This window comes from Bombus flavifrons, chromosome 14 (genome assembly GCF_040668555.2).
Source record: "Bombus flavifrons isolate JBK064 chromosome 14, iyBomFlav1_principal, whole genome shotgun sequence".
NCBI lineage: Eukaryota > Metazoa > Arthropoda > Insecta > Hymenoptera > Apidae > Bombus > Bombus flavifrons.
Window position 1 is genome coordinate 5,918,952 of NC_138455.1, and position 20,899 is coordinate 5,939,850.

The 20,899-nt window shown below is 27.8% G+C and overlaps 5 protein-coding genes across 12 annotated transcripts in view; 2 read left to right on the forward strand and 3 right to left on the reverse strand.

The window, feature by feature from the left end:
* Nucleotides 1–567: 567 nt before the first annotated feature.
* Nucleotides 568–4,254, reverse strand: Zyx (lipoma-preferred partner zyxin). 2 transcript variants are annotated; one of them, XM_069128058.1, is made up of 7 exons: nt 4,111–4,254; nt 3,699–3,974; nt 3,279–3,417; nt 2,610–3,093; nt 2,199–2,536; nt 1,710–2,125; nt 568–1,635 (listed from the first exon to the last, which is right to left on the reverse strand). In XM_069128058.1, the coding sequence occupies exons 3-7, from the start codon at nt 3,411–3,413 to the stop codon at nt 1,383–1,385; spliced, it is 1,626 nt and encodes a 541-aa protein (XP_068984159.1). In that variant the 5' UTR covers nt 3,414–3,417; nt 3,699–3,974; nt 4,111–4,254; the 3' UTR covers nt 568–1,382. The 2 variants fall into 2 exon arrangements, with proteins under 2 accessions (XP_068984159.1, XP_068984158.1); XM_069128057.1 differs by having other exon boundaries at nt 3,699–4,025; nt 4,111–4,215.
* Mvl (solute carrier family member malvolio) lies at nt 3,560–13,170 on the forward strand. 6 transcript variants are annotated; one of them, XR_011175157.1, is made up of 13 exons: nt 3,560–3,701; nt 8,812–9,008; nt 9,105–9,227; nt 9,327–9,553; nt 9,654–9,792; nt 9,868–10,023; nt 10,145–10,303; nt 10,393–10,443; nt 10,526–10,908; nt 10,982–11,192; nt 11,266–11,336; nt 12,225–12,347; nt 12,720–13,170. XR_011175157.1 is itself a non-coding variant. In XM_069128051.1 (12 exons), the coding sequence occupies exons 1-12, from the start codon at nt 3,665–3,667 to the stop codon at nt 12,784–12,786; spliced, it is 1,821 nt and encodes a 606-aa protein (XP_068984152.1). In that variant the 5' UTR covers nt 3,561–3,664; the 3' UTR covers nt 12,787–13,170. The 6 variants fall into 6 exon arrangements, 5 of the variants coding, with proteins under 5 accessions (XP_068984152.1, XP_068984156.1, XP_068984157.1 ...); XM_069128051.1 differs by lacking the exon at nt 12,225–12,347 and having other exon boundaries at nt 3,561–3,701; XM_069128055.1 differs by lacking the exons at nt 3,560–3,701; nt 12,225–12,347 and adding an exon at nt 6,082–6,232.
* Nucleotides 13,171–13,595: 425 nt separating this feature from the next.
* Nucleotides 13,596–16,835, reverse strand: LOC138187362 (prostatic acid phosphatase). Its single transcript, XM_069128059.1, has 7 exons — nt 16,288–16,835; nt 15,966–16,064; nt 15,377–15,799; nt 15,170–15,293; nt 14,890–15,101; nt 14,639–14,819; nt 13,596–14,555 (listed from the first exon to the last, which is right to left on the reverse strand). The coding sequence occupies exons 1-7, from the start codon at nt 16,387–16,389 to the stop codon at nt 14,431–14,433; spliced, it is 1,266 nt and encodes a 421-aa protein (XP_068984160.1). The 5' UTR covers nt 16,390–16,835; the 3' UTR covers nt 13,596–14,430.
* The window catches only part of Lamtor4 (Late endosomal/lysosomal adaptor, MAPK and MTOR activator 4), a 160,416-nt gene continuing 154,126 nt past the window's right edge, over nt 14,610–20,899 (forward strand). Inside the window, exon 1 of one of the 2 annotated variants that reach the window (XM_069128066.1) lies at nt 14,610–14,615. The gene's annotated coding sequence lies outside the window, so the exon portion shown is untranslated. Of the gene's footprint in view, nt 14,616–19,561; nt 19,566–20,899 lie in introns of those variants that run through there. The other variant, XM_069128065.1, reaches the window with a different exon arrangement.
* On the reverse strand, nt 17,236–20,891 carry LOC138187363 (acyl-CoA-binding domain-containing protein 4). Its single transcript, XM_069128060.1, has 6 exons — nt 20,627–20,891; nt 19,139–19,332; nt 18,898–19,060; nt 18,618–18,757; nt 18,179–18,529; nt 17,236–18,106 (listed from the first exon to the last, which is right to left on the reverse strand). The coding sequence occupies exons 1-6, from the start codon at nt 20,685–20,687 to the stop codon at nt 17,963–17,965; spliced, it is 1,053 nt and encodes a 350-aa protein (XP_068984161.1). The 5' UTR covers nt 20,688–20,891; the 3' UTR covers nt 17,236–17,962.

Here is a 20,899-nt window from a genome sequence, read left to right on the forward strand (position 1 = left end):
TTTTTTGTTTTGTTTGCCAATCAGCGATTGCACTATTATATTTTATTGTAATTTGGAAATTATGTATATGGAATTCATTTGAGTTCATTTTTTTGTAAAGTGATCAAATCATATTCCACAATCTATAAAGCATGCCTCCTAAAACACAGAAATTGATGTATTAAGAAAAATAAAAAACATAAATTATACATAAATGATATGTAGGTTGTACAACAAAAAAAAACTAAGTACTCGATGATAATAAAAAAATATATTACGTATAAGAGATGCATATATTTAAAAACAAAATAAAGACATCTGTGCATGAACATTATATAGATGGAAGAGCCATAGCAAAGAAAAGGTATAGACTAAAATAAGTGTGAGTCTCTCCTGCAAATATATAATAATAAAATCTCATTAAAAATATGAAATATACAATGCTCCAATACATATATATTGTATTTGTGTATTTACCTTTCTCGTTTAGTTCGTTTACTTTTTCATTCTTTCCAAAATAAGAAATAATTGATCTAATGAAGAATAACCACGCACTGTTTTTAAATATAATCGATATTTTATTCAATATTCATTACAAGTACATTTTACAATTAAGTTCTATTTGCTTTCTTAGTCTTTTCACTTGCTAAATAGATAATATAATTTAAGGTATTTGCACTAATACATTGTATTAATTCTATCGTATCACATGATTTATCATAAAGCGGAAATCTAAATACATAACGGATCCAATACATTGGAATAAACATTTTGTATATTCTAGATCAATAGAAAGAAGCATATAAATTGCATAATCTCTACTTCGCATTATTGACATTATGAGGATATAATCACACATAAATCTAACATTGCTCTTAATATTAGGAATTGAATACCTTGCCTTAATAATATATGCAATACCTGACTAAATCACATTATAGTTAATAATTATACTTATTACAAGAAATCAATCCTGACTACAACATACGTGCTCACAGTTTAGAATTTTTTTGTTAAATATTATTTGACAATATAATTCTTAGATATTTTTGAAATTTCATATATGGCAGTGTAAAGGCAGTGTAACATTAACCCAGTTCTGAAATGTTTTCAAACCTGTCTAATCCGAGTCAATAATACATATAGATATATACCATCTCTAAAATACAAATCTTTTAAAAAGGTATAGAAATATTATGAATATTTAACGTAATTCATCTCGAAGTATCAAATAATGAAAAACCTGCTCATATTCAATTATCAAAATGGCTTTGATTAAAAAGTTCCTCAAAAACATATTAAATGTCGGATGTCTTATAGAAACTTATCTCTAAGTATAAAAATTCATAATACGGCAACTGTAAATATAACAATCTAATATATCGTTTCAATGATCATGCCATTTATAATTCAGTCGTCATATGTGACGTTAATGCTTGCACACGAATAGCATTACAGCTTTTGCATAACACATGGTCATCCAAAGGATAGCATCCACGTCCCTCGGAATCAGAAGATAAAACCAACCCACAATCCTCGCATTTGTAACACTGAATATGAAAACTACGATCTAGTGCTACAACGCGCACAGTTTCCTCTTGTCCTGGTTCTGGCATAATCGGTAACTTACAAACACAACAACGAGGAGCAAATTTTCTGTAATATAAAAACATTCATTTTTATACTTTGTAAAATTAATTGTTTTATTTGGTCAACCAAATGCTACTTACTTGTGGAAACATTCTATGCAATGAATCTGATTTGTAGCGTCTACCGTAAATGGTATACCATCCAAACTTTGCCCGCAAACAACACATGTAAAACAGGATGGATGATAAGGTTTACCTGTAGCTCTTAATATTCTATCGAGTATTGGTCTAGTGCAAACGCAGCACTTTTCCAAAGTATTCAAATAATCTTCCTCGCAATAGGGTTTGTTTTCCAGTGAATAGAAGGGTTTACCTTGTAGGTTAACCTTACAAACATAACAACAGAAGCAGTCAATATGGAAAACCTTATCCATCGCGGAACAACCGGTACCTTCGCCTTCAACTTTGCGACCACATTGGGCACAAATTCCATATATATCACTGTCTTCAGCGTTATCTTCCATTCCTTGAACTAACAGATCAGTCAAAACGTCCACCTGAAACAAAAATAAATTTTTTGGGGAAATATTTTTTCACAATGAAGGAATTAATATAATAATTTTGACATACTTCCTTAACTGGAGAGACCTTTCCTTGGGGCTGAGTAGATGTAGCAGATCCATAACCAGAGTACATGGAATAATTGCAAGATAATTGTGACGGTGGTCTAGGATTAATTGGTTCGTATATAGATTCATATGTAGAACTGGATTGTGAACTTGGACCATAAATATCATTTGGGTAATTGTCAGGTGGAAAATCAGTTTGATAAGTAGCGCGTCTAAGTTCGCTATAACTAGATGACACAGGACTTGGCGGAGGCGGTAATTCTTCCGGTGGTGGTGGGAAGGAACTACCCGGCACACATGGAACATATTCTGAAGGTTCTGGTGGTGGTGGTAAGTCATCTGTAATATAATAATTATTTGATTTAGTAAACTAATAAAAATGACTTTTGATTACATTCTCCATATATCTGACCATTATTGAGTGCAGAAGGAATGTTACAATATGTATTTTCTGGTTTAGAATTCCATTGAATATTGCTGTAGATGATGTCTTTTTCAGTTTTAGCTGTCTTATTAACTGGTATAGATATTGGAGGATCTATATTACTATATACGATATTTCTTGTTGATCTTGAGTGATCTTCAACTGGAACTTGAGGAGCAGGCATATTACCAATATTTGAATAATGATTTTTTTCATCATATCCATATTTTGGTTCAAATTTCTCATCTGATTGGTGCACATAAAAATTCTCATTGTTCTGATAGTTTTTAGGAACATCTTTTCCATTCGCAGTGGATGGTAATGAAAAGTCATTTTTCTCTATATTTAGTGGCACATATGGTGAAGGAGAATTCACGTATAAATTTGATGATTTTTCATTTTGGCCAGAATTATTAAGCACTGTACTATATGATGGCACTGATGCAGCCTTTATAGTATAACTTTGTGGTATCTGGAAAGTATTTTATCCCATTAAATTCTGTATAACAAGATGAACTAAATAAATTTTATTTTGTTAATTTTACCATTGATGTTTCCATATAATAATGGAACAGTCATGGAAAGGGAGTCATAGTTATGAAATATCGTTATTGAAAAAGTTACATATTTATTATTATATTCATATGATCTACTGACCTGTGGTTGTGATTTTTTTGGTTTCGGAGGTACAGCTGGTCCCACTTTTTTCCCAGACTTAATGGTTTTAATGCCATCGCCATGATTAATTTGTAAATTTGCAATTTGTTGTTCTAAATTACTAACGTTAGACATTTTCCTGAAAATATCAACAGCATATAAATTTTTAACTTTTTTTGTTTCTATATTATAGAATATGAATTCTATACTACACATTTACAAATTCAATAAGAATCAATTTAAAGGAAAAACAATATATTTAAAAAATATATATTGTATCTATGTTCAAGCTAGTGAAATAATACTACCGAAGAACGTTATCGTAAAAAATTATCAGTTGGAAATTATATCTGTCAAGTAGAAGTATAATATTACCTGTCTACAAAATGGAGCTTATACCATTAAAAAAGTCATTATTACCTGGTAAGTTAATGAATCGTATACTCCCTCCAAATTCGTCGTTTTAAGTCTTCTTCTGATACCAAAATTGTGCAATTTTTGGATTTTACAGAGTTGCCAGATATATTTTGTGCTCAATCGTAACACAACTGAATGGCTGACTCATAAATCCCTTATCTTATTGCTTTAAAAATTCCTTTACGATGACTTTTCCATACATATAGTCTTAACCATAGTTTCTTTTCACTCTTATGGCACGACATTCAACCAATAATCAGGATACAGTTGAGATGATTACTGTTTAAACAAGAAAGGAATCGTCGGCAATTTTCTATATGTACGAACCAGCTGGCCAATAATTTTATATGCAATTATTATTTTCTGAACGAATCTGAACGTTTAAAGTACCAACATTACTTCCAAAAAATCTTACCACGCCTTAAATCGTATGTCACAATACTGCACATTGTCACATAGACTAATTAAATTAAAAAAAATATATATTGAGTATTATTGTCATAAATGCATATGATGACGCATATTTAGCACTAGGGATTTTGAGTTTAAGTATTCGATATTTATGACTCTAAGAATTCAAATATTTTGTAGAATTATGTATATCGTTTTTATTTGTCATTTACGATATGAATAATTTCCTATTTAATTTGGCATGATTAATTGAGATTAAGATCGTTCTTCTTTTTGGTTTTATTTGATTTTTTTATATTAATTTTTTTCAAATTAATATTTAATTACATAGGTTAGTATTGCGCGCCACATTTGAAAGTATATTTTCAACAATTTCTTTCTTTAATTGCATAATGGTAACAAAGTAATCGAAATACAATTTTTGATTTATTTAATTCTCTAATATACTACTATACTAGAATTTTAATGTTAACTTAGAATTGTTATCCTCGGGTCATAGATAACCGCAATAATTTACATTAGAATACGTTATATTAAAAGATATATAAATAAATATATATATAATCTATAATAAAGTATATATATATACTTTATTTTTATTTAATATTTCATACTTTATGCGATAGGAAGAATCATTAATAATTTTTATTGCGTCAAATATAAAACATTAAACTAGAGTAAAATACTTTAAAAATTAATATTCTACTGCAACAATGTCAATTGGAGCTTAAACTTGATTTTGCAATCCTTTTGTTCAACACTGTGCGTTTTATAAGCTAATAATTCCACAATTGAAAACGCGTTTTACCGTATAATGAAATTTTGCAACACACGTGGAAAATCTAAAGAAACAGTTGAAAAATTTATCTTAATTACTACAATGAGCCAATAGACTGTAAAAACAGTTTAGTATCGTGCCCTTAAATATTACTGCTCTAGTTTCCCATTTTTACAACTTTTTTCACGGAACATTAAAATAGTTGTAACATTGCATAAGGTAGAACAAAAGGTTGTCTACCATCGTTATGATCATTTCCATTTACAATTGGCTCAAGGGAATGTCGTTATTTTTTAACAAGCTAACACGTGGTAGCAAAAGATATTTTTCTCCGAGATTACAATTCCCAATGATCACGTATACTGTTAGTGTCGATAATTTAATGAATAGATATTGAGAAAATAATGTTTACATCAATGTATATTGTTTACATTAAATTGAGATTAATGAGTGTACAATCAATATTGTGTTTTAAATATTAAATCACGATATTGTGACGTACATTTATCGAAATTTGCTTAGAATCTCTTATCTGTCTATCTTCAACGTGTGTTATGTTCATTGATATGTCTATTACCTTCATCCATAATACTGTGATTTTATTGAAATTTTCGTAGAATCTCTTATATGTTTATCATTTGTTATTATTTTAATTAAAACAATTCAGAATTGCGAATTCACAATTGCTAGGACTTTTGTGGTAACTTGATGAATAGTCAAAAGAGTTAATTATAGATTATAAGTGTTAGATAATTACAGCAGTAACTGTTAGAAAACGTTCAACGTGTACCAGTGACGTTAGTCAAGTTAAAAAACGTTAAGAGGGAAAAGAAAGAAGAATTGTCAAGTTAAAAAACGTTAAGAGAAAGAAAAAAAAAAAAAAGAATTTAGAAATCAGAATTCTTGTAAGAAATTATTCTAATTTTACCAAAGGAAGTGATCTACATTTATATGTATAGAGATATCAAACATTTATTTCAAAACGGATTTACCGCGTTGCTCAATCGAAACAATATTTACTACAGTAATTTCCTATCTAATAGGACAGATAATATTGCAGTTAATCGTAATATGAAATTACGTAGGATCAGAAAATATAAATAAAGCAAAACTTTTCTATTCGTTGATATTAAATTTTCCTTGTTCGCTGGGTTTACCATAGCGATTCACGTAGGAATAGGAAATATTGATAGATTGTTTCCGATAATTTATGCGTTGCTCATTGTCTACGGTTATTCTTATTTTAGTAAATAGGAAATACGATCGAAGATGTATACTGAATTTATTCGTTAAAAGACCTTCATCATTTTTATACGTAACTACTTGACAATCGAGAAATTACAATTCGGTAAGGTACTTCATTAAATGGGCTTATACGTATATATCATATCATTCTTGGTTTTTACTGATTGACCGCTTTCTGATATCTAACACAAACATTTGCTTGATATTCCAAGTTAAATATTTGGATTGAAGTGTCCTCAATATATGCCGCAGCCAATCTTACATATAACAATCTTATGTAATATTAATATCTCACATTCTTGCGAAATTTGGATATCATTAAGAAATACGATTGTTTAAAGAAATGTTTTCGCCCACCGATTTTCATATTAAAAGAAACGCGTTCTGGAAGCGAGCAAGAAATTCTTAGCTTATCTAATCGTGCTTAATTAAATTTCGATATCAAGTTACGTGAGAAGTTACAGGAACATATAAATTACATTGTTTTTGTTAGATTATCAATTAAAAAAGTTAATATACACTAATCATATCACTTAACCAGGATTTTCTTCTTTTTCGAAGAAAACAATTTTCATTTTTCGATCTTTGTCGTCGATTTATTTACTTATAATGGCTACGAAAAATATTGGCAGATAGCTAGATTTTCCAGGCAATTTTGGTCAGGTTTTATATGTTTCATTTTTATAATATCAAATTTTTGTATTCATATAAAAGTATTATTATTATTATTATTTTATTTTGTCGGCCCAACGGCCTTAAAAATAAAACTTGGTTGCTTGAAAGTACTACTAAATGACATATTTAAAATTCTTGGATTTAATTAATTAGTATGTGAATGCTATAATAAATATCACTGCAAACAATGGTAATAACTGTATACTTATAAATATTTTATACAATAAATACTTTTTGGAATCAATATAGATCCACATTATCGTAGATTAGTACGTATTGTAATCGATAAAGATTTACCAAAAGAACTTAGATCCTAATCAAATCTCCAGTGCAATAGAATGTTTTCATCTTGTCTTATCAGAGAAGCGATGAAATACATTGAAACTAAGGCTATGATTACAATAGGTGCGTGTTTTGATGCCCTATTATTTTAACAAATACATCATAGAGAATTCTTGAGTATAATATGCATCAATGTATATAATGTATACATCTCGGTTACCAAATGTTTTACTTACTAGAATGATGAATCTATTACAACCATAATTTGATGCAGATTTAATCTCTATCCAATCTTATAGACTTCCTTCCCAACAAATGCTTTCGACTTGATTTAACAATTATCAAATTAATCCAATAAAGATTTACTGTAATAATATAATTAGATGCAATAAGCACTCCTCAATAAGGTTGATTAAAGGATTAAAGTCATCTGTGATTGAAATGGTCACTTAGCTGACTTAGAAACTGGATTTAAATCTTAGTCGAATAAAGCAAGTGATAAAAGACATTCTTCTCCAGTTCATAGTCGAAAGAATAGAATCTGTTTTTCTTCGAGCTTCTACAATTTGAAAAATATTAACCCATATACAAAATTTTTAATTTTTGTTTGTTAAAACTTTGATAAGAGGAAACCTTCATAATCCAAATTTTATCTTTTTCCTCAAGTGATCGCTCAAATTCAAGTACTTCTTAAAGATAGGAAGACAATACATATAGTAAATGAAGATAGAGGAATGAAAAGATGAAGGAAGTATCGAGAAAATGAATGACTTTAATGGCGTAAATACGAATTCATAGAAGCTCGGAGTTGCTTAAATACTCATTACATATTAATGATGACGAAAGATGTCATGTAAGGGTTATAATAATCAACTGTTATGATATATCTCCTGGGGAAATCCTATAATTTTATACGACTGCATGTATTTCCTTGTACTGTGGCAGTAATAAATTCTCTGTGCATACATATATGTATTCCTATTGTTAGTCACTGACATTGATGTTTCGGGCATCCCCGCTAACATATTTGTAATATTTCATGCAAAGAAGGGGAACATGTAAGAAAGATGGCTGTATGTTGTATGTCTCGTTCTCGTTACTCTCGTTCATTTGCCTGGTCGTTGTCGCAATATTCTCAAATCTCGCAATAGTTAGTGACTGTCAGGCTGTAGGTGAATAGTGATCACTAGTGGCTATTGTAGTGATCTCACTTGGCTAACATTTACGTGCTTGGTGTACTGTGTACTGTGCGTTCTTACTTCAGTTATGTTTCTATTTTAGTTATACGGAAGCGTACTTTCTTTTTTTTTTAATTTTATGGGAATGTGTCGTTCTATTTATTTTTATATTTCATTAATTTGTCTTATGTTATACTTAATTCCTGTATTTCTGTATTTCTGTATTTCTGTATTTCACATATTTCATTAAAATATTTCATTCGTATTTGATGAAGTTTGAATACGTATTGCATTCAATAAGACACTATTTCAATCTTTTATTGCATTGATCATCACGGTAATTAAATTATTCAATTTAGACGGTCATTGAAGTTAATTTTTATATAATCCGGTTTATTTTAATACTATTTTTGTGAAATAATATCACAATATTGTAATAATACTATAATATTGAATACTTTTAAATATATGTTTAAATATATAAATACGTTTAAATTGGTATCTCAAATAATATTAAAATATGTAACAAACTAGTAACTTTTTTCAGAGGGATCTTATCAATATACCATGCAGAATAGTTACATTATCGAGCCTCAGAATGATTCAACATTTGCAACAGCATCTCATGTGCATCAGGAGGAAATGCAAAATAATAAGAGAGCAAATGAAAATACCTGTTTGACACCTAATAACAATCAGACGTACTTTGCTGATGAAAAAGTTCACATACCAGAAACAGAAAATGTAGTATATATTGGTACCAATGGAGCTTAAAATAATTAATTTTTTACATTAATATATGGATTTTTAACTGTATCCATTCTAATTTGGTTTTTGCAGGGTTTCTTTAGTTTTAGAAAATTATGGGCTTTCACAGGTCCTGGATTCTTAATGTCCATAGCTTATTTAGATCCTGGAAATATTGAATCTGATTTGCAATCTGGCGTAGCTGCCAAATATAAGGTATTTTTTTAGTTATTCCATTCATTGCTTATTTAACTTTCCATGTATGGTTTTCATTTCTTTTTATTTTTTAAATTTATTTATGCTCTTTTTTGTTAGTTATTATGGGTATTGTTAAGTGCAACCATTCTTGGTCTTATTATGCAAAGATTAAGTGCAAGGCTTGGTGTGGTAACAGGTTTGCATTTAGCAGAAATGTGTTACAGACAATATAAAAAAGTACCCAGGATGATTTTATGGATAATGATAGAAATAGCCATAATTGGCAGTGACATGCAAGAAGTAATAGGAACAGCTATTGCTTTATCTTTATTAACAAATAAAGTGTAAGTTATGAAATTCTCTTCATTTTTTGATGTCATCTATTCTTGTTCCTTTTATGTAAGCTGTTATTCATAAATAATGTATGTATCTAATTTGTTTTAGGATTCCTATATGGGGTGGTGTTCTTATTACGATAATTGACACTTTCACGTTTTTATTATTGGACAAATATGGCTTAAGGAAATTAGAACTCTTTTTTGGATTTCTTATTACAGTAATGGCTGTCACATTTGGATATGAGGTAAAATAAATAAATAAATACATATATGTGTGTGTATATGTGAATGAAAATAATTTTATTATTTCTATATTTTAGTACGTTGTTTCTGCTCCACCTCAAAATGAAGTGATAAGTGGAATGTTTATACCTTGGTATAAAGATTATGACAGAAATATGTTGTTACAAGCTGTAGGAATTGTTGGTGCAGTTATCATGCCACATAACTTATATCTTCACAGTGCTCTTGTTAAAGTAAGGAAAGAACAAAGAGTATAAGTAATCTTTTTTATGAAATTGAAGAAGTAGGCATTCTGATGTATTAAATATTTGCCAGGTGTTAAATAAATACTATAATATAATCTATAATTTCTAGTCAAGAGACATTGACCGTAAAGAATCCAAAAAAGTGAATGAGGCAAATATGTATTACTTCATTGAGGCATGCATTGCACTTCTGGTATCTTTTATAATTAACGTATTTGTTGTCGCAGTGTTTGCGCATGGTCTTTTTAATAAGACTAGTTTAGAAGTTGTGAGTATAGTAATTAAGAATTCTAAATGATATTTTGTAGTGTAATTATCTTATACAATATATTTCATACTCGTTTCTTTATATTTTAGTACAATCTGTGCGAAGCTAACAATTATACTGTAGGAATGGATACATTTAAGGTAAAAACCAAATTAGATTAATACGAATTTGTTTACCTCAAAATTTTAGCTTTCTTATTATATCTTATTTTATTAATTACAGAAAGAGAATACAACCATCTCAGTAGACCTTAACAAAGGTGGCATATTTTTGGGCTGTGCCTTTGGTGCAGCAGCAATGTATATTTGGGCAGTTGGTATTTTTGCTGCTGGCCAATCTTCCACGATGACAGGAACGTATGCCGGACAATTTGCAATGGAAGGATTTTTAAATCTTCAGTGGGCTCGTTGGAAGCGAGTACTTTTTACGCGAATGATCGCTATCATTCCAACCTTCCTTGTCGCATTCTTTAGTGACATTGATAATTTAACTGGCATGAATGATATTTTGAACGCAATTATGACTCTTCAGTTACCTTTTGCAACTCTGCCAACGATAGCATTTACTAGTAGTCCTAAAATTATGGGTACATTTCGAAACGGATTGTATGTTTCATGTTTTTAATTTTACAGTTGGAATTTTTTAGGTTCATACTTTATACATACTTTTATATTTCAGAACTAATAAAATTGTTGCGACAGCATTATCCGCTGTTGTAATAGCTATAAATATATATTTTGTAATAAATACTGTCCAAGATGATTTGCCACATCACTGGGCGGTAATAGTTGCAATTACAATATATTCTATTTTATATCTTCTATTTTGCCTTTATTTGACCATTCATATGGCTGTGAGTATGGGCGCGACTTCTCTTGGTGATCATTGGGTATGTACGCTATTAAGTAGGGTGATTGATTTTTAACTATTATCGATCATTTTATTATTAACTTTTGTTACAGTTCGTAAAGAGATATATTGGAAGTCCTGTAAGTACAACACTTGGATTATCAAACCCTGCAATATATGCAAGGTAAGAATTGTATAGATTTTATGTATAACAAGATTTTGTTAGTTAATTGTTTTGTAATACTTACTACCTAAATATGAAAAAAATTGCTATTTCCATTTATATGATTTACATATATTTTAATTAGCAAAGTAATATAACAAAGTACGCATTTTGTGCCGAAATATATAGTAAATAACAATAAATGCACTAATAAATTATTTTTATAAAAATTGTGAAAATAATTGTTAGTTGATATAATGCGCATTTAAATAGTAAAAAGATCCAGGTAATATTCATAATATGATATTTTAATCTTACATGTTTTTAATGGATTATAATAATTTGCATGTATATCATGAATTGCTCTCATGCTTAAGAATAGTTTGCTCATTAGTACATCATAATAGTCATAAAGTTTATCAAAGTAACAAACATTAGGCCACAAAATCTGTTTAATATAGTATATTTGAAAATTTAATACGTTTATGTATTGTTATCTGTAACTAACTGCTACATGAAATTAATCATATTGTTCAATTTTAAGATAAGATCACGAAATTATGGTTATGGTTACATAACAAACAGAAAACGTTTTATTTGCAGACATGTATGCTTTATTAACATTGTATACATTTTGTAATAAATACTAACAAACATGTAACGCAAATTGTGTGCTTGTGAGTTTTTATTGCATCACTTTGTATTTTTTAATAGGATATTTAAATACATTTTTTTCATTTTTGATATATCAAATATGAAATCAATTTGTATCTCATAGCCAGAAGAAGGAAAAATTTGTTTTCATATTTGCACAAAACGTACTTTTCTTATATTCATCACAATCTTCTAAATATTGAATGTATTACATATAGTTAAGATCTCGAAAATTATTCCTTTTTACATTCATAGTTTCTTCAATACGTCAGAAACATCATTAAGACCATAATCGAGTTTACATCATGAATCTGCATCTAACTACTTAAAACCATATTTCAAAAGTTGCGTCTTCATCTGTCTTCAACTTTATACATGGTATGTACTTTATATTAGATCTATTTTTTTAATATACAAAGTTTTTATAACCAGGGTAAAAGTTAAAAATAGAATTAATATGACAATATAGAAGACTTCTTTCAAATACTTTTATATTCAGGGTTTTACACTATCATTGTAATCGTATTTGTTGTAATTCTGTTAATAATCCGTTTTATCACGTGAATGATTAACTTATTTTTGCATGCGCATTTTTAACCAATGCAAGTGCGAGCTTATAATAGTAAGATTTTCAAAATTTCTTAATAAAAGGTAAGAAATTTTTATAAGTTTTTATTTCAATTAAGTAAAATTTTGAAGTTGGTTTGTTGACTTTTTTTATTAAATACATAAAACTATGTGATGTTTTAGGTCTAATCCGGCATTTAACATCCAAGAAAATTGGTCTGGAAGCTTTAACTCGATACCGGAATACTGATATGACAAATAAAACGTGGTAAATAGTATTTAATACTCATGGGTTGCATTCTCATAGAGTTAGCATCATAGATTTTAAGATTTTATAGAATTGAAAATGATAACTTCCTATAAAATATACTCACCAAATTGTTTTCTAAAATTAGGGCTTTAACATGTAAAATAAGCAGAGTGCGTTAATGACAGAAAAATATGTGATGATCATATATTTGTATATATATATAATTGTATTAAATAAATTAAAGTCATATATATTGTATATAAAAGAGGCTTGTACAAAATATAATAAAAATTAAAAATTTTAATATGTAAATGATATGTAAACTATAGGGATTATGGTATCTAAAAAAGAGAATTAATAAAAGTGGTAAACTGATGATTAAAATATGTAAATATGTAAAGTCCACTGATGCTGTTCATATTATGTGTATTTGTACTACTATTTAAGGACAGTCATTTATATGTGTGTTTTGCGATTGTATGTATTTAATACTTAACACGTATACGACATCGATACGAGAATCAGTTGTTGAACATCCGCTGTTGAGGACGGACAACATGCGCTATGTAGAAGCAAGTATGAGATATTCTTATATTTCATGTTATGACCTACAAATTATCTAGAGGAAGATATGTATTCGTTTAAAATACCAGTAAATGATCGTGTTTTTTTTACAATACTTGATTTATTCGTGTTTAAATCTCACAAAAATAATTTTAATAGGATACAATTCATATTTGTAAAATAGTTCAGTTTAAGAAAATCAAATTTTTGGATTACTATCAAGTAAAATATTTCTTTTCCGCCTTAAATATTATCCTTTCTCTATTTTGGAAAAATTTAATTTGTCTTGTAATTTCTCATTAGAAAATACGTTTCAAATATACATCTATATAAACGATATTACAAAAATTCAATAACGATGTAGTTGAATATACTTTTTCTGTTTAGAAGTGTAATGTTTTAATTGTTGCAACTTAATGGAGTATGACTAGATATTCCTTCAAATACCGCAGATAAATATTATCCCTATATTTTACATCCAATTGTTTAGTATCAAATAAAGACTAAGATACCCTGAGTTAATAAACCGTATTCCAGAATTTATTACTTTCTAATCGTCATTTATTAATAAAAAGTATTTTTAATATCTCAATTTTTTCCGAATTAATTCGTAGTCTATTTACGGTCATCACAGATAATTTTTTTATTCATATTATGCATGAAACTCAATTTAAATAAAAGTTATTGAGAATCTTATACCCTTTTATCAAACTATTAAAAATCATTATAACAGTCTTTGTTTTCAACAATTCATGCATATAAATAATAATTTTTTTATCGATCAAATCAAACGATTATATTTGCATTGAATCTGTCTGATTATAAACTGAAATATTTTATCATCAATAAATTTAAAAATTATCACTAATAAAACATTATAAAATATAGAACATTTTTTCATAAATATTTTATACAAACGCGTATCAGACTTATTTTTCGTATCGATAATTGAATCCTTAATGTATGTAAAATCAAATAAGAATTTACCATTTATCTTATTTTTTGTTAATTATCAAATTATGAAAACATTGAATATCACGACGAAAGTAATACGTCATTTTTTCATAGTATTATATTCAATTATATAGGTTCCGTTGTCAATCGAAGATAATATTGATTATGTTCCCGTTTATAATGCCAATAAATAAAGACAATTATAGATAAAATTAATAAAACTAACATCAATATAGAAGATGTCAGTATTGCTAGAACAAAACAAGGATTAAATGAGAAAGTAATCCTTACTTTAGTATATAAAAAATACATTTATATTGTAGTAGAAATTTACCAATAATTGCTGTCGTATTCATATTATATCCAAGTTGTTCCCACTCTATTGCACATTCTTTTTCCCAATCTATGGGTACAACATCTTTTGTTAGTGCAATAAATTGATTTAAGGGACACATTGTAATACAACCGGGAAGTGTTAAAAGTTGTGGTTCTTTACTAGTATTTTTATATGATATCTAGAACAATATATTTAACCAACAATCTTATATCATGATTTCCAGTCTAATTATTATTTTAAGCACTTACCGTTACAAAATACTGATCTTTTAAATTTACTCTTAATTCTATTAAAATTGTAGCAGTATATGGTGGGCAATGTGGTTCAAAAACATTCAGAGTCATTAGCATATTGGCTATAGTTTCATCATGAGCACTATACATCCATACTTTTCTATCAGGTACTAAGGCATTTTTTGATTTTTTTTCCATGTGGTCTATCATTTCTCCAAGTAATGTTCCTATATTTTATATTTCTCAAATTATATATGGCCTAAATTTTTTACATAACAAAATAAATATTACTTACCCGATTTTAGTCTCTGAAGTATTTTATTATAGGCGTTAATTGTAAAACTTTTTACAACAATTGGCATAAGTTTATCTGGATATACTGACTTTGTCCATTCTGGCAATGTTTTGTTATAAAGACTCTGTAATAAGTTTAGAGTATATGAGATATATAAAAATACTTATTATCAAGTGAGAAGTACAGAATGACAGTAACATAGTTTACCTCAATAAATAATGTATCATAAAGTTGTTTAACAGATAAAAGAGATGAAATTTTATTTCCTGTTTTCCCTGTAAGGTATACATACAATCTCTTATTTTCTTTATTAATTTTTTGGATTTCTGGAGAATTAAGAACTTTTTCCAGCTCGTAATCATATCTAGAACAATATTTTCTTGCAGCCAAAACATTATCTTTGTCTTCAGGAATAGTATGCACTGGAATAGGCATCCATTTGATATTACTCCATACTTGTTTACTAACTGGAGGATAAAGTCCAGCAAGATGTGATTCAGCTGACATTAAGGTACGATCTACATCTGTACTTTGAATATAAATATCATGTGGAGAATATAGGTCACTTAGTAGATGTGAATAGCGTTTGCGGATCCAACGACCAAGTAGTAAATGCTGATATTTTCCAATCTGATGTAACAGACACATATGAGTAAGGACTTAAATATTTTGAAATTAAAAAGATTTTAAAATCAAACAAAAATTTGCAACAACATTAAATGCAACAAAAGTAATACAATAAAGAAAAGATCATTAAATAATTAAGCTATATATATGACAATTAAGAATTACATACATTTGTTAATTGGCCATATGGGACTTGCCACAAACTTTCATTGTTATAAGGATCATTCGGATATGGTCTTATAGGTGTTCTATCTCCATGTCTGTATAACTGTAAAATAGATTGTAATTATTTTTAATAAACAACGACAATGATTATTATTATAATTAAGATGGTTATAATATCTAATTCATATTGCTTTATGAAGAAAATAAATGTCATATACATAAATAATAAATTAACTTCATAATAAATACATTTCAATAATACGAATAATCAAAATATAAAATTTAAACATTATATTAATTTTTTGAAAAAGCATACTTTAACTTACAACATTTGCGAAAACGATAGTTCCAAAATCTGTATTTTGAGCATGTGACAAATCCATAACAAAAAAAGCCAGAATTATTGAAACAAATATATTCCTTTTCATATTTTCAATACGAATGATTCACACTTTCGAACCTCTAATAAGAGGCTTCACGTAGAAAATTGAATAAGACAACAATCTATTGATTACTGCAACCTGTGGAATACTCTAAACTCTAAATGTTCCGACGTCTGTTATTACGACTCATACGTTACTTTCGTCAGAAGTTGTATGAGTATAAAATATATATAAAATGCAAATCAAGTGATTTATCGTTGCTACCAATATCGGTTCCTAACCCAACCATTCTTTGTTCGCATTGTATTGAAATAAGAACAAGGTTATTTATACAGTGGTACTCATATTAGAGAATGTTTAAACTTATTCTATTTCATTTTACTCATTTGAGATATCGATGCCCATTAAAATTTTAGATTTTTGACATGTAAAGCATGAAACAAAATTCTAATGACATAACGATAAAAATTGAATAAAACAACAATTGAACAAGATAATTTGTAATTACGAATACTCATTAATTATGCTTTATCTCCCGATATTTTGAAAGAAAGTTATATAATCGAAACATAAAGTAATTACAAGCAATTTGTATTAACCATTATCTGTTATAATATACTCATTCCAAACTAAAATTTTATATAACATTTTACTTTAAAAGACAAACTTATTTAAGAATTATAATCTACAAAGGTATACTGTCCGAGACAAAAATCTTTTTTTAACAAAATTTATTTTAGATCAATGAATTAGGTACAGTTGAAAAATTGTAAAATACGGGTTATAGTACCTTATTTGTTTTACTAAAATTGTACAAAATGAAAAATATTACAAAAAGACAATTGTTATTATGATAATTGCATTGATTAATAAAATATTTGTAAAAGATAATTACAAATAATAATTATTACAAATACAAGTAAAAATTATACATTTTTATACAATATTTGTACACGATTTCGTGATATATCTGTTCTCAATTTAAAATTAACTAAAAAAAAGCGAAAAGAGTACTTTATAATATTATTTAGAAAGTGATACTATCCTAAGTAAATTATAATTTTCGTTAAAAAAGCTGTAAGTTTCAATAAATTCTATCTTTTTTTTGCTTTTAATCTGAATGTACAATATAAAATTTGTATATAATCTTTCTTTCTATATTACAATATATGAATACACATTACTATTTATGATACATATAAATTATCTTAAGTAAATATATATAATATACATTCATATATTATATATAATATGTATATTCAGTTAATCCATTGATTTTTAACATATAAACATACAGAGAGCAATCAAACTCTCTTCAATTCTCTCATGTTTCAAATAAATAAACTTTTCTTATAATCACTGTACATACATTTATATGTGAACAGTTGTTAGAATAAATTTTTAAAGTTTTGCCCAACTGATTACGTCTTCAAATGTAATCTGTATGAACCAAGAATCACATAGCAGTTTTGGCCATATACATATTTAGATTGTAGAAATATACTTGAACTGTCTTAAAAAATGTCTATATTACTTGAATCCAACACTGATTTGAATTCATCATCTAACAGTAAATAGTGGAATATATTTCGAGTGATGTAATATAGTAATGTTTAAATCACAGCCTTCGCTGACGATAACGTTGTGTTAAAGAAATCAAAAATTGCGCTATGAACGGCCATACGATTAAAATAGTGAATAATCGCGGTGAACACTCTGGTAAAGGCCACCATTTTGGGTATGAAGTTGCTGCAGGCTGCTTCTACAAAAATGATATACCATTGAAAGAAATAGAAATATGATAAAAATGTCGTTTTATTGTATTTACACATACTATTGAAGGCGCCAATGCCTGTAATGTTTGACCTTCTAAACTGCGCACTCTGGCCGTTATTCTGTCTAAATCCCTTTGTAAGTTTTGCATAGTTATAGCTATGTGATTGAAAAATTCGTCGTTAGATTTTTCATCTTTTTTAACACGTTGTTTACTTTTTTCTTGCTTATTTTCTGTTAGTGGTTCTGTATAGCCATTTGTATTAGTGTATCCATTAATTAATTCTGAAGAGTTCTCTCTTTGAGCAACTAACTCATTAACTTTATCAGTAGAAACATTTAAACCATTAACCATTTTTTGAGTAACATTAGTGGTTTTTGTTATGTCTTTTGGTATTCGTTCCGGAGCTGACTATGAATAAGAAGAAACAATTTCAGTTATAAGTTGGAAATAAAAGTATGTCCAATACTGTGTACTGTTTATAATACCAGTAGCTTACTTCGACAGTATCTATAAATTCGTCTTCGCCGTCGGTATCTAGTGGACTTGTACTATGGCTAGTAGCTGGACTGGTTTCTAAACTACTTGCAATGTGCCGAGTCATGTTACAACCTCTATGTGGTGATGTTTCTCTTGATGCTGTATAAGAAAAACTTATTAATAGAATTAATTTGTTTTAAATTTCTCCATTCTTTGATTGTTAGCATTGAATATGTTCATTGTTAATAAATTATCAGATCAACAAATGAAAAATGAAATATATATTTACAAATACAAACCTAGGGGAGAACCAGATAATGGCATTCCAGGTTGTGAGCGCATACGTTCTAACACAGGACCAAGAAGTAATTCTAAATCTTCAGGTGGGACACTTTCGCAAAATGAATCTAAACTGTCTAGAAAATTAGCCACTTTGTCTGTATAAGACATTGTTTCTACAATCTATTAAATTATAAATAAGTATTAAATTACTGTTACTTTATGACATTCAATAAAATTATAATAGTTTCTACAATCAACCTTTTTTAATTCTTCTACATAATTATTCATAGCTTCTGTTCTACTCATATTGCCCAAGCGTGTCCAAGCTTCCCATTTTGCTTTTTTAACCACTTCCCAGAATGCTGGCTTTGGTTGTTGACATGATCCTTCTGTTGCTTGTTTGTAATATGCATAAAAACGTAGCATAACTTCATTGCTAGGTTGATATGCACCTGAAACATAATACATTATCAACAATATGATTATTAATATAACTTTATTAGTCTACAATTTTAGTTTCATATAAAATTATAATATTCATACTTCATGCATTTAACGCAAAAAAGTTTGTTTCTTCATTGTTATTGTTAATAACATTTTTATTGTGTGACTTTTGGTCAAAAAATTAAGAGACAATGTGCAAATGTATTTATGAATTAATTATCATTGATCATAAAAAAATACAGATATTAAATAAATCCTTGTAACATTAAACATTATTAAGTTCAATTAATAAAGGATTAAATACTTAATTTCTTAAATAAATATTTATTACTTTTTTAATATAAAATTTATGTCACTAATAAATGAAAAATGTTGATGATACAGCTTTGGACAATTATAAGTATATTTGTAATTTATTCATGAAGGATATTCCAGTTTCAAACATAAACTGCAATTTATCCATTCTACTCTGTTAGAAAGTGAAATGGGAACACTCACACATGCACTTGTAATAAATGGAAAGTATGTATACATATTTATGAATTTAATCATAAAGATTTATGATTTAATGATAAAAATGTACGTTCGAGATAATATCAAAATCTAATTTTTTATTTGCATAAAAGCAAAGAAAATTTCTTTTTTACAAAGGTTATATTTATAAATTATGTGCGAAAAAAAGATTCAAATTTATTCTTTTAACAATTATAAAAATTTATGTGACATACTTAATGCAATTTTTACCAGTAAATAAATGTAAACATACTGTTTATTATATAATGTAAATCACATACAAATAAAAAACGCTTATTATTATTCTATTTTGTATCTAATTACAAATACTCAGGAGTATAAAATTAACGAGAACACACTTCAATAATTCTGAAATTTAATATGTTAGAAACATTATTAATAATCTGAATACATTGAAGAACGGTATGAAACAATGTTTTCGTTTTCAGTCTCAACGAAATAGATATGTAAATACTTTACATGATTGCACGAACTTTGTACTACTCCTTCATGTTTACGTATAAAAACTAAATCTCATAAATGTATTTGCTGCTAAGTAAAAAAACCAGTTTAACAAGTTTCGTACAACTGAAAAAAATGCTGAGAAAGAAAAAAAAAGTATAACATAACAAGTTTCGTATCAATGTCATAAAATGCTTTGCATTAAATATAATAAAACAATGATGTAGAGACGATGATACGAGATTAAGTACATCATTTAAAAGCATCGACAACTCGAAGAATGACATTAATTATTATAATTCATTTTGAATGTCTTAGAAAATTTACCATTCTTTGGTAAATTCCTGATCACATTAACAGCCGCCTGAAACTGTTCTTCCGTCGTCATGGCAAGATCCGCAGTCTTTGAACGGATAGATATTCACACTCACTTTGTTATAACCTTATTTTTTTTTTTTAATTATTGACCACCTTTCAATGACTCAAAGTATTTGTTTTCGATGTAACAAGCTAAAAAACTAACTTAATGTTCTCTAAATTAAATGGTCAGTTAAGTTAAAAACGAGACATACAACGAATGACAGATCACCGATTGATGAC

What these genes read in the sequence shown, in the direction of transcription:
- LOC138187363 (XM_069128060.1), bottom strand. Translation starts at nt 20,687, where the DNA reads ATGACGACGGAAGAACAGTTTCAGGCGGCTGTTAATGTGATCAGGAAT. An exon ending in AATTTATAGATACTGTCGAA is followed by an intron (nt 18,530 to 18,617) that starts GTAAGCTACTGG and finishes TCTTATTCATAG; the next exon opens with TCAGCTCCGGAACGAATACC. An exon ending in AGGCATTGGCGCCTTCAATA is followed by an intron (nt 18,107 to 18,178) that starts GTATGTGTAAAT and finishes TCATTTTTGTAG; the next exon opens with AAGCAGCCTGCAGCAACTTC.
- Mvl (XM_069128051.1), top strand. Translation starts at nt 3,665, where the DNA reads ATGGAGCTTATACCATTAAAAAAGTCATTATTACCTG. An exon ending in ACATACCAGAAACAGAAAAT is followed by an intron (nt 9,009 to 9,104) that starts GTAGTATATATT and finishes TGGTTTTTGCAG; the next exon opens with GGTTTCTTTAGTTTTAGAAA. An exon ending in CTGTCACATTTGGATATGAG is followed by an intron (nt 9,793 to 9,867) that starts GTAAAATAAATA and finishes TCTATATTTTAG; the next exon opens with TACGTTGTTTCTGCTCCACC.
- LOC138187362 (XM_069128059.1), bottom strand. Translation starts at nt 16,389, where the DNA reads ATGAAAAGGAATATATTTGTTTCAATAATTCTGGCTTTTTTTGTTATG. An exon ending in CTATCGTTTTCGCAAATGTT is followed by an intron (nt 16,065 to 16,287) that starts GTAAGTTAAAGT and finishes TCTATTTTACAG; the next exon opens with TTATACAGACATGGAGATAG. An exon ending in CATATGGCCAATTAACAAAT is followed by an intron (nt 15,800 to 15,965) that starts GTATGTAATTCT and finishes CTGTTACATCAG; the next exon opens with ATTGGAAAATATCAGCATTT.
- Zyx (XM_069128058.1), bottom strand. Translation starts at nt 3,413, where the DNA reads ATGTCTAACGTTAGTAATTTAGAACAACAAATTGCAAATTTACAAATT. An exon ending in CAAAAAAATCACAACCACAG is followed by an intron (nt 3,094 to 3,278) that starts GTCAGTAGATCA and finishes AATACTTTCCAG; the next exon opens with ATACCACAAAGTTATACTAT. An exon ending in TCCTTCTGCACTCAATAATG is followed by an intron (nt 2,537 to 2,609) that starts GTCAGATATATG and finishes ATTATATTACAG; the next exon opens with ATGACTTACCACCACCACCA.